The sequence below is a fragment of the Bactrocera tryoni genome, chromosome 1 (genome assembly GCF_016617805.1).
Source record: "Bactrocera tryoni isolate S06 chromosome 1, CSIRO_BtryS06_freeze2, whole genome shotgun sequence".
NCBI lineage: Eukaryota > Metazoa > Arthropoda > Insecta > Diptera > Tephritidae > Bactrocera > Bactrocera tryoni.
In genome coordinates this window covers 10024070-10039811 of record NC_052499.1, presented here as the reverse complement: position 1 = coordinate 10039811, position 15742 = coordinate 10024070, and the positions used below count along the sequence as shown (strand labels likewise).

Genomic DNA, 15742 nt, shown 5'->3' with positions numbered 1-15742 from the left:
TTGCTGATGCCACCTTAACTTTTAGTTTTTATACTAAGAAATTAAGCCAACGTAAACAAGCTTTTTATATTCAATATTAACCTAAACTGTTTAACTATTTATTTATTTATAAAAAAAACTTTTGTTTATGAGAAAAAGGTAATTTAATACAATCTACAATTTACTGTGAATTCATACTTGAACTATAGTGCGTTATAAATTCTGTGTTGCTCATACGCCATGGTGTACTGTATGAATGCACCACAATTGATGCATAACTTTAACTACGTATAACTTTTGGAGGCAAGTTTTTATGAAAAAAATTAATAACACCATCTTAGAGCGAAAACTGAAAAGTAAGGTTCATTCGTTAGACAATAGTGCTTCTGGATATTGTTTAGAGGTTGTTTCGAAATTTCAATTTTTTTTAGAACACTTTCAAAGAGAAAACTCAATTTTTTTCGATTTCGAAATTTTAATTTTTAATTTTTTTAGAAAACACAGGATTTTTATTTCGAAATTCCAAGCTTTGATTTTTTTGAGAACACTTTCGAAGAAAAAAATACAATGTTTTCGATTTCGAAATCTCAATTTTTATTTTTTTAACAAACGTTTGAATAGGAAAACGACTCTTTTTTCGAATTTCTAGTTTTTAATTTTTAAAGAACTATTTTAAGGGAAAAACTCGATTTTTATTTCGAAATTCCAATTTTAATTTTTTTAGAGCATTTTCAAAGAGAAAACTCGATTTTTTTCGATTTCGAAATTTTCATGTTTAGTTTTTAAGAACTCCTTGAAGGGAACATTTAATTTTTATTTCGAAATTCTAAGTTTTGATTTTTTTTGAGAACACTATCAAAGAAAAAACTGGATTTTTTTCGATTTCGAAATACCAATTTTTATTTTTTTAAGAAACGTTTGAAGATGAAAAACTCGACTCTTTTTTCGAATTTCTAATTTTTAATTTTTAAAGAACCTTTGAAAGAAAAAATTCGATTTTTATTTCGAAATTCCAGTTTTTATTTTATTTTAACGCTTTGAAGAAAAAAACTCGATTTATGGAAACTCGGTTTTTATGGAAAAAATTAAGTAGACCTTATTTGTAGAGCGAAAAAACTTTTAGTTTTCAAAAGTTTATGTATATATACTTTGGAGTTAAAAAATATTGTGCAAGCGAACCAAAAATCCATGTTAAATACATGGAAAAAGTAAAATGACTTAGGCACGGTTTTAATTGGAAATAAACAGCTTGTTTACTCTAAAGCACTTTTATAATGGCATAAACTAAAACTTCAGGAGGTGTTTGCTAAATAAAATTAACTTGATACATAATGTACATCCTAATGTACATATGTGTGAACGGCAAGGCGTAAAAAACTAAGGGATAAGTAAAGTCAAAACGTATGTCTTTAACTAAATTTTGATGGCAAAACATTGTATGTATGTATGTATATATTTTAAAGTAATTTTCCAAAACACACACAAATTTGAAAGCTTAAAGAGCGCTTGAAGTATGCTTGAATACTATTTATATTTGGACTCACATTTTATATAAATTCTAACTTATTCCCAACATTTAATAATATTAGATATTTTTTTATTAAATTTATTATGTACATACATACGTAATCACTTGTATATACGTGCACATAACTATACTGCTTTCTATGCATGCATGTATGTACATTAGAGCGGGTTGATTTAAAGCGAGCCAAAAAAGAAAAAAAAGCGCATGAGGGCAAGGTTTTAAGGACCATTCTGAATAATTTTGCCTAAGAGACTTTGTGTGTAAAACTGGTTTTGAACCAGATATTTTTACAGTGAAGTGTTTTAGTAATTTTAAAAATTTATTCGTTAGGTCAAAAAATCATATACAATAGATAAAGAAATATTGAAAAAGCAAAAAAAAAGTTTTAGATATTCTATTGATCATTTGTCGGCATCGGTCAGCTCGTACAACTACAAGTATAACATACCATTTGCTACATATCTATGTAATTTAACAGAAAAAAACCGATCCGCTCTAATATACATGTGTGCATGTGTATAAGGAAATATTTTCAGTTACACTTACGTTGAGCGCTTAAATTGTATCTAGTAATTAATTTCATTTACTAGCATGCGCTGAGAAAAAGAAGTTAAAATTTTTCCAATTTCCTTAGTCTCATAACTCATCGATCACCGCCATATATGTATATGTACATACACATATGTATATCTATGTATACACATTTTTCCTCAATTTTTAGCACATATTATATACAGTTGTACTTTGTTCTGCTTAAAATTGCCAATAGAGAAATAAATACAGTGAAATTTCTCATAACCGGACACATACCGGCTAAGGGAGCGGTTAATATGTGGGGGCGTGGAAAAAACGACTATTTAAAATGTCTTCTTAGAGTCAGGAGCTGCAACTGAGGACTTTATTTCTATTGAAGTAGGAAATGTAAGACAACGTCAGCCAGGTGCGAATAAATGCCAATTAACCCATTTGTTTCCGTTGAGCCACCGCGAATCATACCAGCGCGAGACATTCTTAAAAAAACTATTGCAAAAAATTAATAAAAATTTAAAAAAGCGGTAACTATAAATTGTAAACATTTCTTTGGACAAATTTTATGCGATCTTGTTCCTTTATCCAAGCTAATTTGAACGATTTGTTACCAAAAAAGTGTCCGTCTCCGGTCATTGAAGCTTTCTCATGTCCGCTTATAGGAATTGCTTTTGTATGCAATTAACGGTTTTTTCCAGTAGGACACAAACGACGGCATATTTTTAACCGCTCTTTGGACATTTCTCTTCAGTAAGGTTTGCCATTTCATCACGGAAAGGTATACGATCTAACAGCGGGTCGAAATTATTACATTTTTTACCGAAAATCGGAGTCAGTAGCCTCAACTTTAAGGGAGAGAGAAATTTTTTCCAAATGTGGAAAATGTCCGGCTATGTGGACTGTGCGTAATGGGGAATTTCACTGTATATATACATACATACATAACCTTATAAACACATAGTGTTCTTATCAATGTTTTGCTTTCCATTTTTTGGTGGCACAATCTCACGATTACGCGACACTTTAACCAGTCATTTATACATTACGCTTCACTTATTATGCGGCCTATCGCATAGTGCTATTTATAAAGTTAAAAATATATATACATACATACAAGTAAAAGCAAACATTTTCATAAATTCTAAAATTGTGGTAAATATCAAAACTGAAGGCATGTTGAGATAACAAAGAAAAAAAAAAAACAACGAATAATATAAACAAGGAAAATGTAGACAAAATAATATATATACACAGTTTATACGATTATTTGCGGCTACTATATATAACACAATGCTTAATAAATTATATTTATATGTATGTAGATTTGTATGATTGTAGATGTTCTTTTTTTAAAATAGCATTTAATTCGAAATACCAAATAAAAAATTATTTAATTCTGTCAACTGCATAACTGTGATGTATTGTAATTACATATTTATTTAGCTAAGCATTTAATGACTAATTAAGAATGTGAAAGAACTGAAATTGTGCAACAAAAAAAAAACTTTAATTACATAAATACAAGTATATTAATTTTGCATTCATTTACTGTATATTATTCTCTTATATTTGTACCTGCGTTATAATATAAAAACTTTGTAATTACATATATATATATAGTTTTCTATGCAAACCAAATCGCAAACGAAATGGGTGCTAATAAATGAGAAGCGCACAATAAATGCATTTAACCACTTAAAAAGCATAAACGTGAAATACTGTATTTGTTATTCATTACCGCCATGGCTTTTAGTTAATTTTTGTACTCATATGTATACTATGTATTTGATGCATTTGTGGGTTTTACATACAATATTTAACTGTTTTGTTCATTTTATCGCACTCTAATTTACACAACCCACTTTCTCCTCTCATCCCCCCTGTACACACTTTAGCCGCCTTTGATGGCTTTGACCTTTTCGCTAAAATCGCACCCACTTAATACATTTTTGTTAAATAAATATGTATGTACGTATGTAAAATGCTTTTTCAAATAGCCTTAACGCGTTTCCTCTTCCAACTGCCTTTTGTTGTATAGTTTTGGAATATCGGTAAGACATTTAACTCATTGATTGTAATTATATTTACATTTTCTTACATATGTATATATGTATGTATGTATATTAATAAAGTCCATTGTACCTAAAGGCCTGCAAAGGCTTTACGACTAATCTGGTGATAGAATATAGAATGCACTAGTAAAAAAATACCCGAAATTTGCATGTCTTTGCTTTGTTAATTTTACGAAAACGGAGCTTTTGCAATAAATATGGTGTTTCAAATTTCTTATTTTGTACATATATGTATACTTATATGTATGTACGTATATATATGTATGGTAATCGTTATCGTAAAAGTTGATATGAGGCGCGAAATTTTCATTAAACCCTTAACGGAGTATATAAATTTTGCCACGAAGTATGTAACACACAGAAGTAAACATATGTCTATCGTTACCTAAAATGCAAAGTAGCATAACATCACTTTTCATACGTTTACAGGCGAGAAAACACGATGTAATAAGCCACTCATATGGAAACAAAATTTAAGTATTGGTTATAAAATGGTTATCAATTGGTTGTAAAATGGTTATATATTGATTATAAAGTGGTTATATGTAATATTATCGTTTGCAGTAAAATACCCAATTTCGATTTTTGTTTGGATACGTTGTTTTGCATTTTATGTGACGATATATACAAGAATTTATATATAAATTATCAGCAAGAGCTGAGTTGATTTAGCCATGTTCGCCTATCTGTCCGTATACACATATATAAGAACTAGCACCTACCTGTCGATTTGAATTTTTACAACTGTCCTTTTCTCACCAAAAAGCTGCTTATTTGTCGGAACGGTCAATATGGAACCACAATAGCATATAGCTGCCATATAAACTGAACAATTGATATCAAGTGCTTGTATGGAAAACTCTTTCATTAGAGGAGATATCTTCACGAAATTTCGTATTAGTTATTTTCTAAGGCAATATTGCAATCTCCAAAGAAATTGTTCAGATCGACCCACCTTAGCGTATAGCTGTCATATAAACTGAGCTATTGGTATCAAGTGCTTGTATAGAAAACTTGTTCATTTGAGGAGATATCCGCACGAAATTTCGTATGAGTTATTGTCTTAGAAATTGATGTAATATACAAAGAAACTGTTCAGATCGTATTACTATAGCATATAGCTGCCATACAAACCGGTCGATCAAAAGCAAGTTTTTGTGTGGAAAACTTGAACCGAACAGAAGTTAAAGTTCTTCCTTCTTCTTTGCTGAACTAGATGTCGATTAAGGGCACTAAAAAAATCATTTTGCCAAACTCTAACACCAAATAGAGAATACAAATTTTTTTCAATAGAGCGCTATTTCTAAAATTTCATATTTCGCTGCACTATGTGGTAATCATTAGCGTAGCTTGGGGCTAGTTGCGTTTGCTTCTCCATCAGATCTATTAAAGAGGAAACTAGAGAACGTTTTGTGCCGTGGCATAGGCAAATTTATTAACTTAAAACGATTTCTTAAATATACAATTCTTTTTTATTTTGATAAATTACTATATACATACCTATATATGTATGTACATATGTACTAAATTTCAACGCATTTATTTCGATAGGTTGGCAACTATTAAGAACGGCGTATTTTATTCTTTCTACTCTTTGCAGTTAGTGAATATTGTGGCTATCTTCAAACCGATAAACAGTTATATATATCCCTCTATATATATATATATAAATAAAAACAAGTCGCAGGCCTACGCCTTAATATTATAACAGTAAAATAAAGATATTTGTCAACGCGAAAAGCGATTTTCATAGAGTAGCGATTTGTTGCAGTCATGCTGAATCCCAATCACACGGGCGCAACGCGACGACCTTTCTCGCGGAATGCGCCATCACGCAATCATCGCTGCCGGCTGCTCTTCTCCCCGCACAATCAATCATCGCATCACTTATTGCAACAGCAGCAGCAGCAGCAGCAGTTACAAACACATGCACACACACATGCGCACGGGCAAGCTCGTAGCGGCGGAAATGGTAACGGCAACGCCGCCAGCAGCAGCAGTACTAGTTCCTCGACCGGACATGGTGGACCGTGGTATAATAATAACAAGGATGGCAATATTGACAACTGGAATACGCTCGGGTAAGTTTGTCTTGTTTCCGTTATCAACAAATACACACAATACATATATATAAGTATTTTTACGAATTAAGCAATAAAATTTATTTATATAAATTACAATAAATAAAAATAACCTTATGTCCAAAAAAATCCTTCAGTCCCTTACAATTCCAACTCAAATGCTTTAACCTTACCGCGCATCAATGCCAACCACCAAACCAAACTTTCCTAAAGTAGCACCTTCTTCACTGCCACATACACCTCTTGTAATTCCACCACTATGTCCAACTTCACCTCCTCGTCCACCTCCTACCTCCTTCCCTTATGATATGTAACCAAAATTACCAGATTTTTGTACATGTGAATACAAATCAAATAATCCTGTATACATATGTACCGCCGCCATACAAATAGCTTTGGGTTAAAGGGTGAATTTTGTAATTAATAAAATCATTTATAATAAAAAAAAAATGCGATAAATATTTCTGTGCGTTGTAATGATTATTTTAATTATCCATCACCTCTGTTTTATAATCTCCTTGAGTTCAGCCTCTTTTCATACTTTATTTACTTTAAATTGGCACTTCTACAATCATTACTCACTCATACAAACATTAAAAAATATACATTGGAGTATATATGTACTATGTATCTTCAGGTATAGGTCGTGTCCATGTACAAGTAGTATTATTTCAGGAAGACAAAGAAACATCATGCGCGTCTACATACATATCTACCCACATATATTAATAAATACATCCACGAAAAGTTCCTCTATTAACATAAGCACATTTTGTAAACGGAAAAACGAATAACTCAAAAAACTGTACCGAAACCGAAGTATGCCCTTCAAATGCCGAAATACGAAAAGTCAAAGCGAACCTATTAAAACTGTACATACTGTGGAGGTTTTGCAATTTATGCTGTCAAAATTCCTGATAGCACAAGTAGTTGTCTACAATTTTTTAAATTATCCGTTATTTCATATTCAAAATTGAAATTGGTAAAAAATAATACAAAGCGTACTATACGCATATGCATTAGGGTGGGTCAAAAAGCGTTTATGAAAAAAACGTAAGAGACCAGTTTGTAAAACATTCAATTTCCTACGAAAACCACAAAACGAAATATTTTTTCAAGAAATTCCAAGCGAGATAAAATTTTTTTTAACTCATAATAAGAAAAAAAACAGAAAACCGGAGCATCCCGTTACAATTAAGAGGTTACATAGGTTTCTTCGAGTAAAAACAGTCTTTTTCCCACAAATTTTTTCTCTATAAAAAATTAAACCTTTTATTAGGATTTTTTATTGTTTGTAACATACACTATTAACAAAGAAATTCTGAAATTTTTGGAAAAAATATTCTAAACTCGGCCATCGCGACGCTCTTTCCGGCGATCCCTCATAAAATAGATGCGCCCGCGTTGGGAGGTTAACTCCTTACGCGATCATCTAAAGTGAAAAAATACGTGTTTTAGTTAAAACTATAACTTAGAACTTGGACGAAGAAAAAAAATGAAAATTGGATTTTTGGGAGACATTTAAAAAAAAAGGGAAAATTTCAGTGAAAATTTCGCGAAATGAAGGAAAAAAACTGAAAATTAGATTTTTGGCAGACATTTTAACAAAAACTTGAAAATTTTGCGACATTTTTTATCTAATAATTGTAGTCGAAAAAAATCCTTCGCCCAAGTCTTTAAGAATTGTATCTCAAAGACCTGTGTAAAATTTCATGAAGCTCGGTGAAGTAGTACTCGAGAAATTATGTAAACCGACTTCAGAAACATAGTTTCGAGAAAAACGCGTTTAAAGACGGCACACTTAGCCTAGCTAGCCTCGAGCGCACAAGCTGTATCTCCGAAACTTTTACTCGGGTGAACATGAAAATTTAGGACAATATTCTAAAAGTGTTGTAGAATTTAATAAGACAATATAAAATATTCGATTTTTTGAAACTCATTAAACCCATGTAACCCCTTAAGAGCTCATACATGCAGAGCCTTTCTTGGAGTTGTCTATCAACAGTTTTTTCAGGGCACCAAGCGAAAAAATATTCGTTTTTTTGATCCACCCTAATATATAAATTATACATAACATGATTTTTAATACAAATTTTTCGCATAAATAATACTAAACACATAACTAATCAATGCATATGAAAAGTTTGTATTAGGACATATGTATATACAAGTATATTTGTATATATACAAGTATATGTACATATATAGCAAAGTTAATAATGAGCTGTCGCTTTAAAGCGTTCTCATTTCCTCTATGACAATACCAATTCACCTGTTCTTCCCAAACGGATACAACCCGAACTCCCAACAACAACTTCACCCCACAACTGAAACTACTGACCGTAAGGTTGTCTGTGAAACCACCGCTTATAACTCGTACGTTATCACCACATACCAATCCACAAAAAAAAAACAAAAAATGTTTGTCGCACCACCCTCAAATATTCGTATACTCATACAAACATACATATGAATTCTGTGAGAAAATGCATGAAAAGCACATAATCGTGGTAATTATGTATTCGTGAGTTTGTTTTTCCTTCAACTCGTATACGTTGGTAGAGCAAATGAAAGCAAATTATTCAAATTTCATATGTATGTAGCTTAAACACAGTAATAAGAAACAGCAACAAATTAAATATTACAACTAAAACGAGATTTAACAATTTGTTACGTAATAATCACTGCTTGTTGGCTACAAATCAACATAAATTGTACGAAAATTAATTACAACACCATAATCTATGTAGTTTGTATATTCGATTGAACTGCTTTTTACCAAAAGTCAGCTGAATGTTTAATAAAACAAAATATGTTATAATTCACATAACTCATACATAATTATAGACAAATTGAAAAAAAAAAAAAAAATACTCAACATTTGTTTTATCTTCAGTATTTAAATGCTTACATATGGTATATTAATTTGTGGGTTCTTGTCTCGTAATTTCTCGTAATTAGTTCGCTTTTTCCCAGTCGCAAACGTTTTTATTTCAAATTTATTTGTTAACTATTGCTGAAATATATTGTACATTCTTATAAAATTTATCTATACATGTGGTATAAAAACCGTAAATACATAGTGCCAACTTTTACAGCATGATTCTTAGGTACCAGATGCCCGCTTTGTCGGGTGTTTTGTAGTAGATTAGTTCTTAACTCAGTTCCTAATTTATCACTAACTAACTAAGCGACGAATTGTATGATACAATAAATTAGTATACTCGTACTCGTACATATATTATTTCGATTCATTATCGTTTTGTATGCTTTTAGCTTTACAAGTCCTTCTTTTTTGAGATTTGCTCTGTTAGATATTAACATTTACAAGTGTTCGACAGTTATAAGGCGTTAAAGGCACGCAGATTTTAGTGCAGCAAACAAATTTTTTAGAGCATAAGCAATTAAGATCCAATATTAAAAAAACTACAGAGTAACTGTATTTAAGTAAAATATTGCAAATAATATTTCCACCAACAGCGTTGGAGTGAATGTGAATTCGGCGACTTATGAATAATTATTGAGTCTATAACTATATTCGTTTCATAATTCATGTGATGAAAAATTAATACATTATGTCAACCCTAATGAGCATATGCGTATCCAGATAATTTAATGGCGAAGTTGAATAGCCCCGATGCCAAGGTTACGCTCTGTGTTTGATGGAATCAGAAGGGCGTACTGTACTAAAGCGTCTAAAACTGGGTGCCACTATTAATGGAGGACGCTACCGACAATCAGTCATCAAATTGAAGCGAGAGATTGCCGAAAAAAGGAAATAATTTCCAACTGGCACGAGGCAATAATTTTTCCATCATGACAACGCGCGGCCTCATATTGCAATACCTGTTAAAAACTACTTTGAAAACAGCGGCTGGAAAGTTTTGCCTTATTCTCGTTATAGCGTATACCTTTTCCCTTATAAATACCATTTCTTCCGGTCGATGCATAACACCCTCACTGGAATGGTACGATTCACATCAGAACAAGGTAATAAAAATTGGTTTCATCCATTCTTCTTTTGGGATGGAATCCACAAATTGACAAAAAATGGAAAAATGTTATAGCTTCAGTTGCGAAATTCTTTGAATAATACGAATATGGTTATAGACCCAATAATAATCAAAAATGTAAACATATATACGGTGATCCATTTCGAGGATCTCCACTTTTTTAAAGAAAAACACAGAAACTTCAAATTTAATGGGGAATTTTTATTAGCATTCGAAAGAACATTCTTTGACATTTATTTTTTGATGACTATTTCTTTCAAATGTTGGCCGCGGCTACGTCTCAGATGGTACATCTGTCGAGTCCAATTTTCGATGACTCATTCGAGCATTTCGACTGGTAACTGACGAATGACACGCGTGATGTTTTGCTCCAAGGTCCGAATCGAAGCGTGGTTGTCCGCATAGACTTCACACTTTACATAAAGTCTTTAAAGTTTAAACTCCATTGATTGATGCGATGTGTGGGAAGTGACGCCGTCTTGTTGAGACCAAATGTCGCCGAGATCACGGGCTTCAATTTCCGGTATCAAATAGTCGACGATTCTGCTTGTTTACATAGGTACCCATTGAGAAAGAAAAACAGACAGAAATGGCAGAAAGGGGCCTCATCGCTGAACAAAATTTGGCTCGAAAACGTCGTGTCTTGGAACTTTTCAAGAGCCCAAGCGATGGGCTCATAGAGCGAAGCGATGTCGCTTGGGAATGTCGTATTTTATACACATTCAATTTGAGATCTCGACGTAAAATCGATCCATACATCAGTACCAGATTGACTAACCACGGACTTCTCAGCTACGGCTGCTATTCGGTCGAATATTAACCAGTAATGAATGCTGGGTCTCAAGATGATGGTGTTGCGAAGAGTACGCTCAGTACGATTATTTTGAGCATGAAATGAGCGAAGCTCGCGAAACGCATTTTTTTACAGATCGTGAATTTTCGTAATAAAGTTGAACGATTTGTACACGTTGTTCAGGCGTAAATCTATCCATGATGAAATGCCAAATAATACTGAACAAAAATAATACGACAGTTTGACAAGACTTACGCGACATTTGTTAAAAAAAGACTATTGAAAAAAGTATGTCTACTTAGATCCCCCGTTATAATGGAAATTTGTAGAAAATGGGTAATAAGGTTAAAAAGTAGCTAGCACAAAATATTTGTGTGTAACGCAAACGAATAGGATATCAAAGGAAATATAGAAAATTGACGAGTTGCTGTACTTGTGTACCCATAATGGGCAACACCAGAAAGAGAATTTTCCGATAATGAGCAACAAAATTATTCGTTTGTGAAAGGGGTCTAACATGACAGCCAAAGTGAAATACCTATTTTTCACGCTTTTCAAGAGTAAGCGTGCGCGCAGAGTGGACGCTCAAAGCCGAGCCGAGCGGAAATGCGCGATGCCTAAATGGGGAAAATGCGTACACTTTAATACATATGTTTGTATGTATGTATGTAACAATATTCAACACAACCACATACATTTAACGTTAAACAGTTAAATTGGCATTTATGAAATAAGCTCAGCTCTACTTGGATATTCTCAATGTGCTTATACCCATATATACATATGTATGTATAAGTGCGTATGTATAACTATAGAGAAAGCGAACTTTTAATTTATTTTCATCACAAGAACTAAAATCACCCATTCACCAAATAGAAGGAATGCTCTGTTATTTATGCTCATAATATTGATTTCACACACGCATACTTAGAATTTTTTGACCATTTTTGTTATTATATGCCATTGAACTCTTTTGTTTTATGTATTGTGCGCACCCACTGCTATATACAAACATACCATTTTATATACATGTATGTAAAGTACATATGTACATATATGTTATATATGTATGGTATGGATGGATGTAGAAACCTTGTCGAATTTAATTTCATAAAATTTCTTGTATTTATAAATGAATGAATAAGAAAAAAGCATTGTGAACCAAAACAACAAAAAACCAAAAAAAAATAAAACTTTTTTAATCAAAACAAAATGTTTACAAAATTTTCTCTTTTTCCAAATAGTTTGTAATAATATCAATAATTACTAATCTACGAATTTTGTATTGTCGTATGTAGGTATTATACATAGAGAATTATATAAACATATATAGTACTATATATTTATTATGGCATTTCCGACTGAGCTCATTGATTGTTAATGCAATTTGCAAATTTTCCTGTCTGAGAGATGTGTTTTATCATTCAATGTTTGTTGCTTTTACAGAGATGGCTAATTATGTATGTATGATTGATTGTTCATTTCCGTTTTATAGACACGCTATTTTCGTAGATTAACGGTGCGTTCATGCCGACTATATATTTATACACATACATATATATATATATATCAATAACTGCATATGTGCCTATTGTTAAGTACAGTATTTAAATATATATGTTAAAACAAAATGCAACGAATCGATTAGCTCAGGCTTACAAGTTTATTTGCATTTTGCACACTGCGGCTTTAAACTATTCCAAAGGAACTGCGTATTTTCCAAATATGTACGTATATGTATGCAAACTTTTTGTCAATTCCAGCAGTATTTTCCATTTAGAATTCAATAGCAATTGCAAATAACAGTGTTCGGAAACATTCACTTACGTACCGACGAGAGTACTTACTAAACTAATATGCGCTAATATGCCACTGCACTTACGTGAACTTCACTTGGGTGCACTCCACGGATGTTGATGAGCCACGAGTGCACACTGTGGATATGCTTGCTCTTAGTTTAATCTCAAACACTGGGTAGTCGAAAAAGTTGTTTCGTATTTCTAATATAAATTCATAAATGAATATTACCGAACGCTGTTAAATGCTCGTGTGTATATCGTATGCGAAATATTTCTCTAAACACCTACTCGTAATTAACTGTGTTTGTACGAAGTTACGTTTTATTGTTCGCCAACCCAAAACTTAAACACTTATAATATATTTATACATACATATATGTATGTATGAATATATAATGATTCTTTATAGATGTACATATGATTATATGCTTAACTATACTTTTTTTACGAAGAGCACGCTTTTGTGAAGCAAAATATTAACTAAAACCACTGAAAGGGGTTAAACTTATGCATAGAAATCTCTTATGCAAAACATTATTTTAGTTACGTTTAAGTTTTGCAAAAAAATATAATAAATAAACACATAAAAAAATAATTACACTTTTTATGAATGACATTGTGTTTTCATATTATATTTAGTCAACTTTTTAAGTCGAATTTTATGTACAAAATATACGTTAAAGCTGAGGAATGCAATAAAAATTCATATGAACATATTTACAAATAAAATGAATACAAATGTATATATATTAGGGTGTCTGTTTTATACCAAATTAATTTTTTTTCAACTGAAATTTCAGTTTTTCATCTGAACATAAGGCACGAAAGTAATTTTCAAGTCTTTATTTTCAATGTAAACTGAGCCAAAAGTATACTTCATGTGATTTTTATTCGTTTGCATTAAAAAAATTAAAGCTACAACATTGAGAAAAGCATATTCTAATAAAAAATGTTTCACTCTACAAAATGGTCTAAGTATTTTTTTCATAGAAGCATTCATTTGAAAGTTATGCGCATTTAAAGTTATACATCAATTGCATGAGCATTCGTATAAGTGCCTTATAAAAACTTAAATGTTGCTCATACGTCATGGCGTACTCTATGAGTACACTTCATTTGATGCATAACTTTAACTACGTACAACTTTTAAAGACATGTTTTGATGGCGAAAATTAATAAGATCTCTTTTTTAGAAAATTATGGACCTGAATTTGGTATTTATCTACAATGCAAATAAATCTACAAGCTTGAAAGGTGGATATTTCAAGCTTGTAGATTTATTTGCATTGTAGATAAATACCAAATTCTTCTGCAAAAGTTGAAAAAATCTGATTTATTCAACAAATAAAAAATTGAAAATTATGTAAGCATAGTTAAAATTGAAAATGAAGAGTTCCGTTGCACAATTTGTTTTTGTAAAATCGCAACTTAATTGCGCGTTTTCAAAAATGAAATCAACTTTCGAAAAAATATACACCCTAATGTACGCTTGAAAAATGTTTGAAAAGCACACATTTTCAAATACATGCGTTTGATGAAATTAAATTATGCCCCTGTATAATATACAAATGTTTAGTCCACGTATTATAGTACACACAAATGGGTACCTACTTTTCAATATGTATGTATGTATAGTTAATAGTGTATAAGTTTTACTTTTGTAGCTTTGGATTCTTGCATAAACGTATTTTAAATACGTCACACATTATATATTTATATAGTATGTATGTTTATGTAATATTTAATATTTAATAAGTGTCCACTATTTAAGTTCCTTTCAAAATAATGTTTCACGGGCAAGCAGGTAATAGTCAAACTCATTATCACTAACTATTTTTGGCATGACAATATTCACCATTTGAGTTCAACTTTTGTACTATTTTTTGGTAGTTGGATAATAAGTATGAAGCAATAATGTTATTTCCTTGAATAATTTTAGCATTTTCAACGTTCCAACACCGCTTATCTCAGACTTTTATATACTTGTAATTCCATTGTATTCTTAGAACCATAAAAGTAGGCAGCCCATAACGCCGCTGAAAGTTTCTAAACGCACTTATCTACATACAATTCAAAACCTATTTTGCTGACTTTGAAAATCTTCAAAATGAATCCTCTAAATACAAATGAAGTATAATTTGATCAATAGATAGTGAGACCGCAGAGTGTGTTAAAATTCGCATCAAGCACAGGCTTCCTGAAAGATAAATACTCCTCTTGAACCTGGCAAATAAAATTCACCTGGCATCGCAAAGGACCATACCGGTCTATGCGTGGCTTATTGTTCTACCAGTTTAACCTAACCTAACTTAAGTGATCAATAAGGGAGACAACTATTACTGCTCCTTATTAGGTTTTAACCAATCAGAACAGATCAGATCAGAATCATTGTCCTTAATACAAACACCTATGATGACTTCTGTCAGGCCTGTCGAAGATATAATATCCTTCACAAAAACGAAAGCTTTCTTAAAAGCACTTAATTCTGATCGTTCAGTTTGTTTGACAGCTATATGCTATGGTAGTCCGATATCGACGATTCCAGCAAATGAGCAGCTTCTTGAGGAGAAAACGTCCAGTGTACAATTTCAGATCGATATCTTAATAACTAAGGGACTAGTTCGGTTGGAAAATTCGGTGATACTTTGAATATTAAGGTGTTCTTAACTTTTAACCCCACTATATATCATTATAATCGTTTCTGAATGGGAGTTTGACTTTATAGGTGGCAATCTGTTCTATTAATTAATCTTATTGGACCTGTAACTATATTCGTGCCGTACAAAAAGATTATTCCAAGTATTGCCCATCTCAAGCTATAACATTTTCCCACCTTCTGGAAATTTGTGGATTGTATTCCAAACTACTAATAGCGCGGGCTTGATGGCAAATAAGAAAAGAAGCCAATTCGTTCCACTGTTCTGGTGAGAACCGTATTGTACAGAAGGC

The 15742-nt window shown here is 31.8% G+C and overlaps 1 protein-coding gene across 7 annotated transcripts in view; it reads left to right on the top strand.

Annotated features, from left to right (window-relative positions):
* The window catches only part of LOC120766301 (putative uncharacterized protein DDB_G0282133), a 41479-nt gene that overhangs the window by 14716 nt on the left and 11021 nt on the right, over window positions 1–15742 (top strand). For all 7 annotated transcript variants that reach the window (XM_040091707.1, XM_040091712.1, XM_040091710.1 and 4 more), the window contains one exon: window positions 5708–6188. In XM_040091707.1, coding sequence (XP_039947641.1) covers window positions 5881–6188 — 308 coding nt within the window. In that variant the 5' untranslated portion in view covers window positions 5708–5880. The remainder of the gene's footprint in view (window positions 1–5707; window positions 6189–15742) is intronic.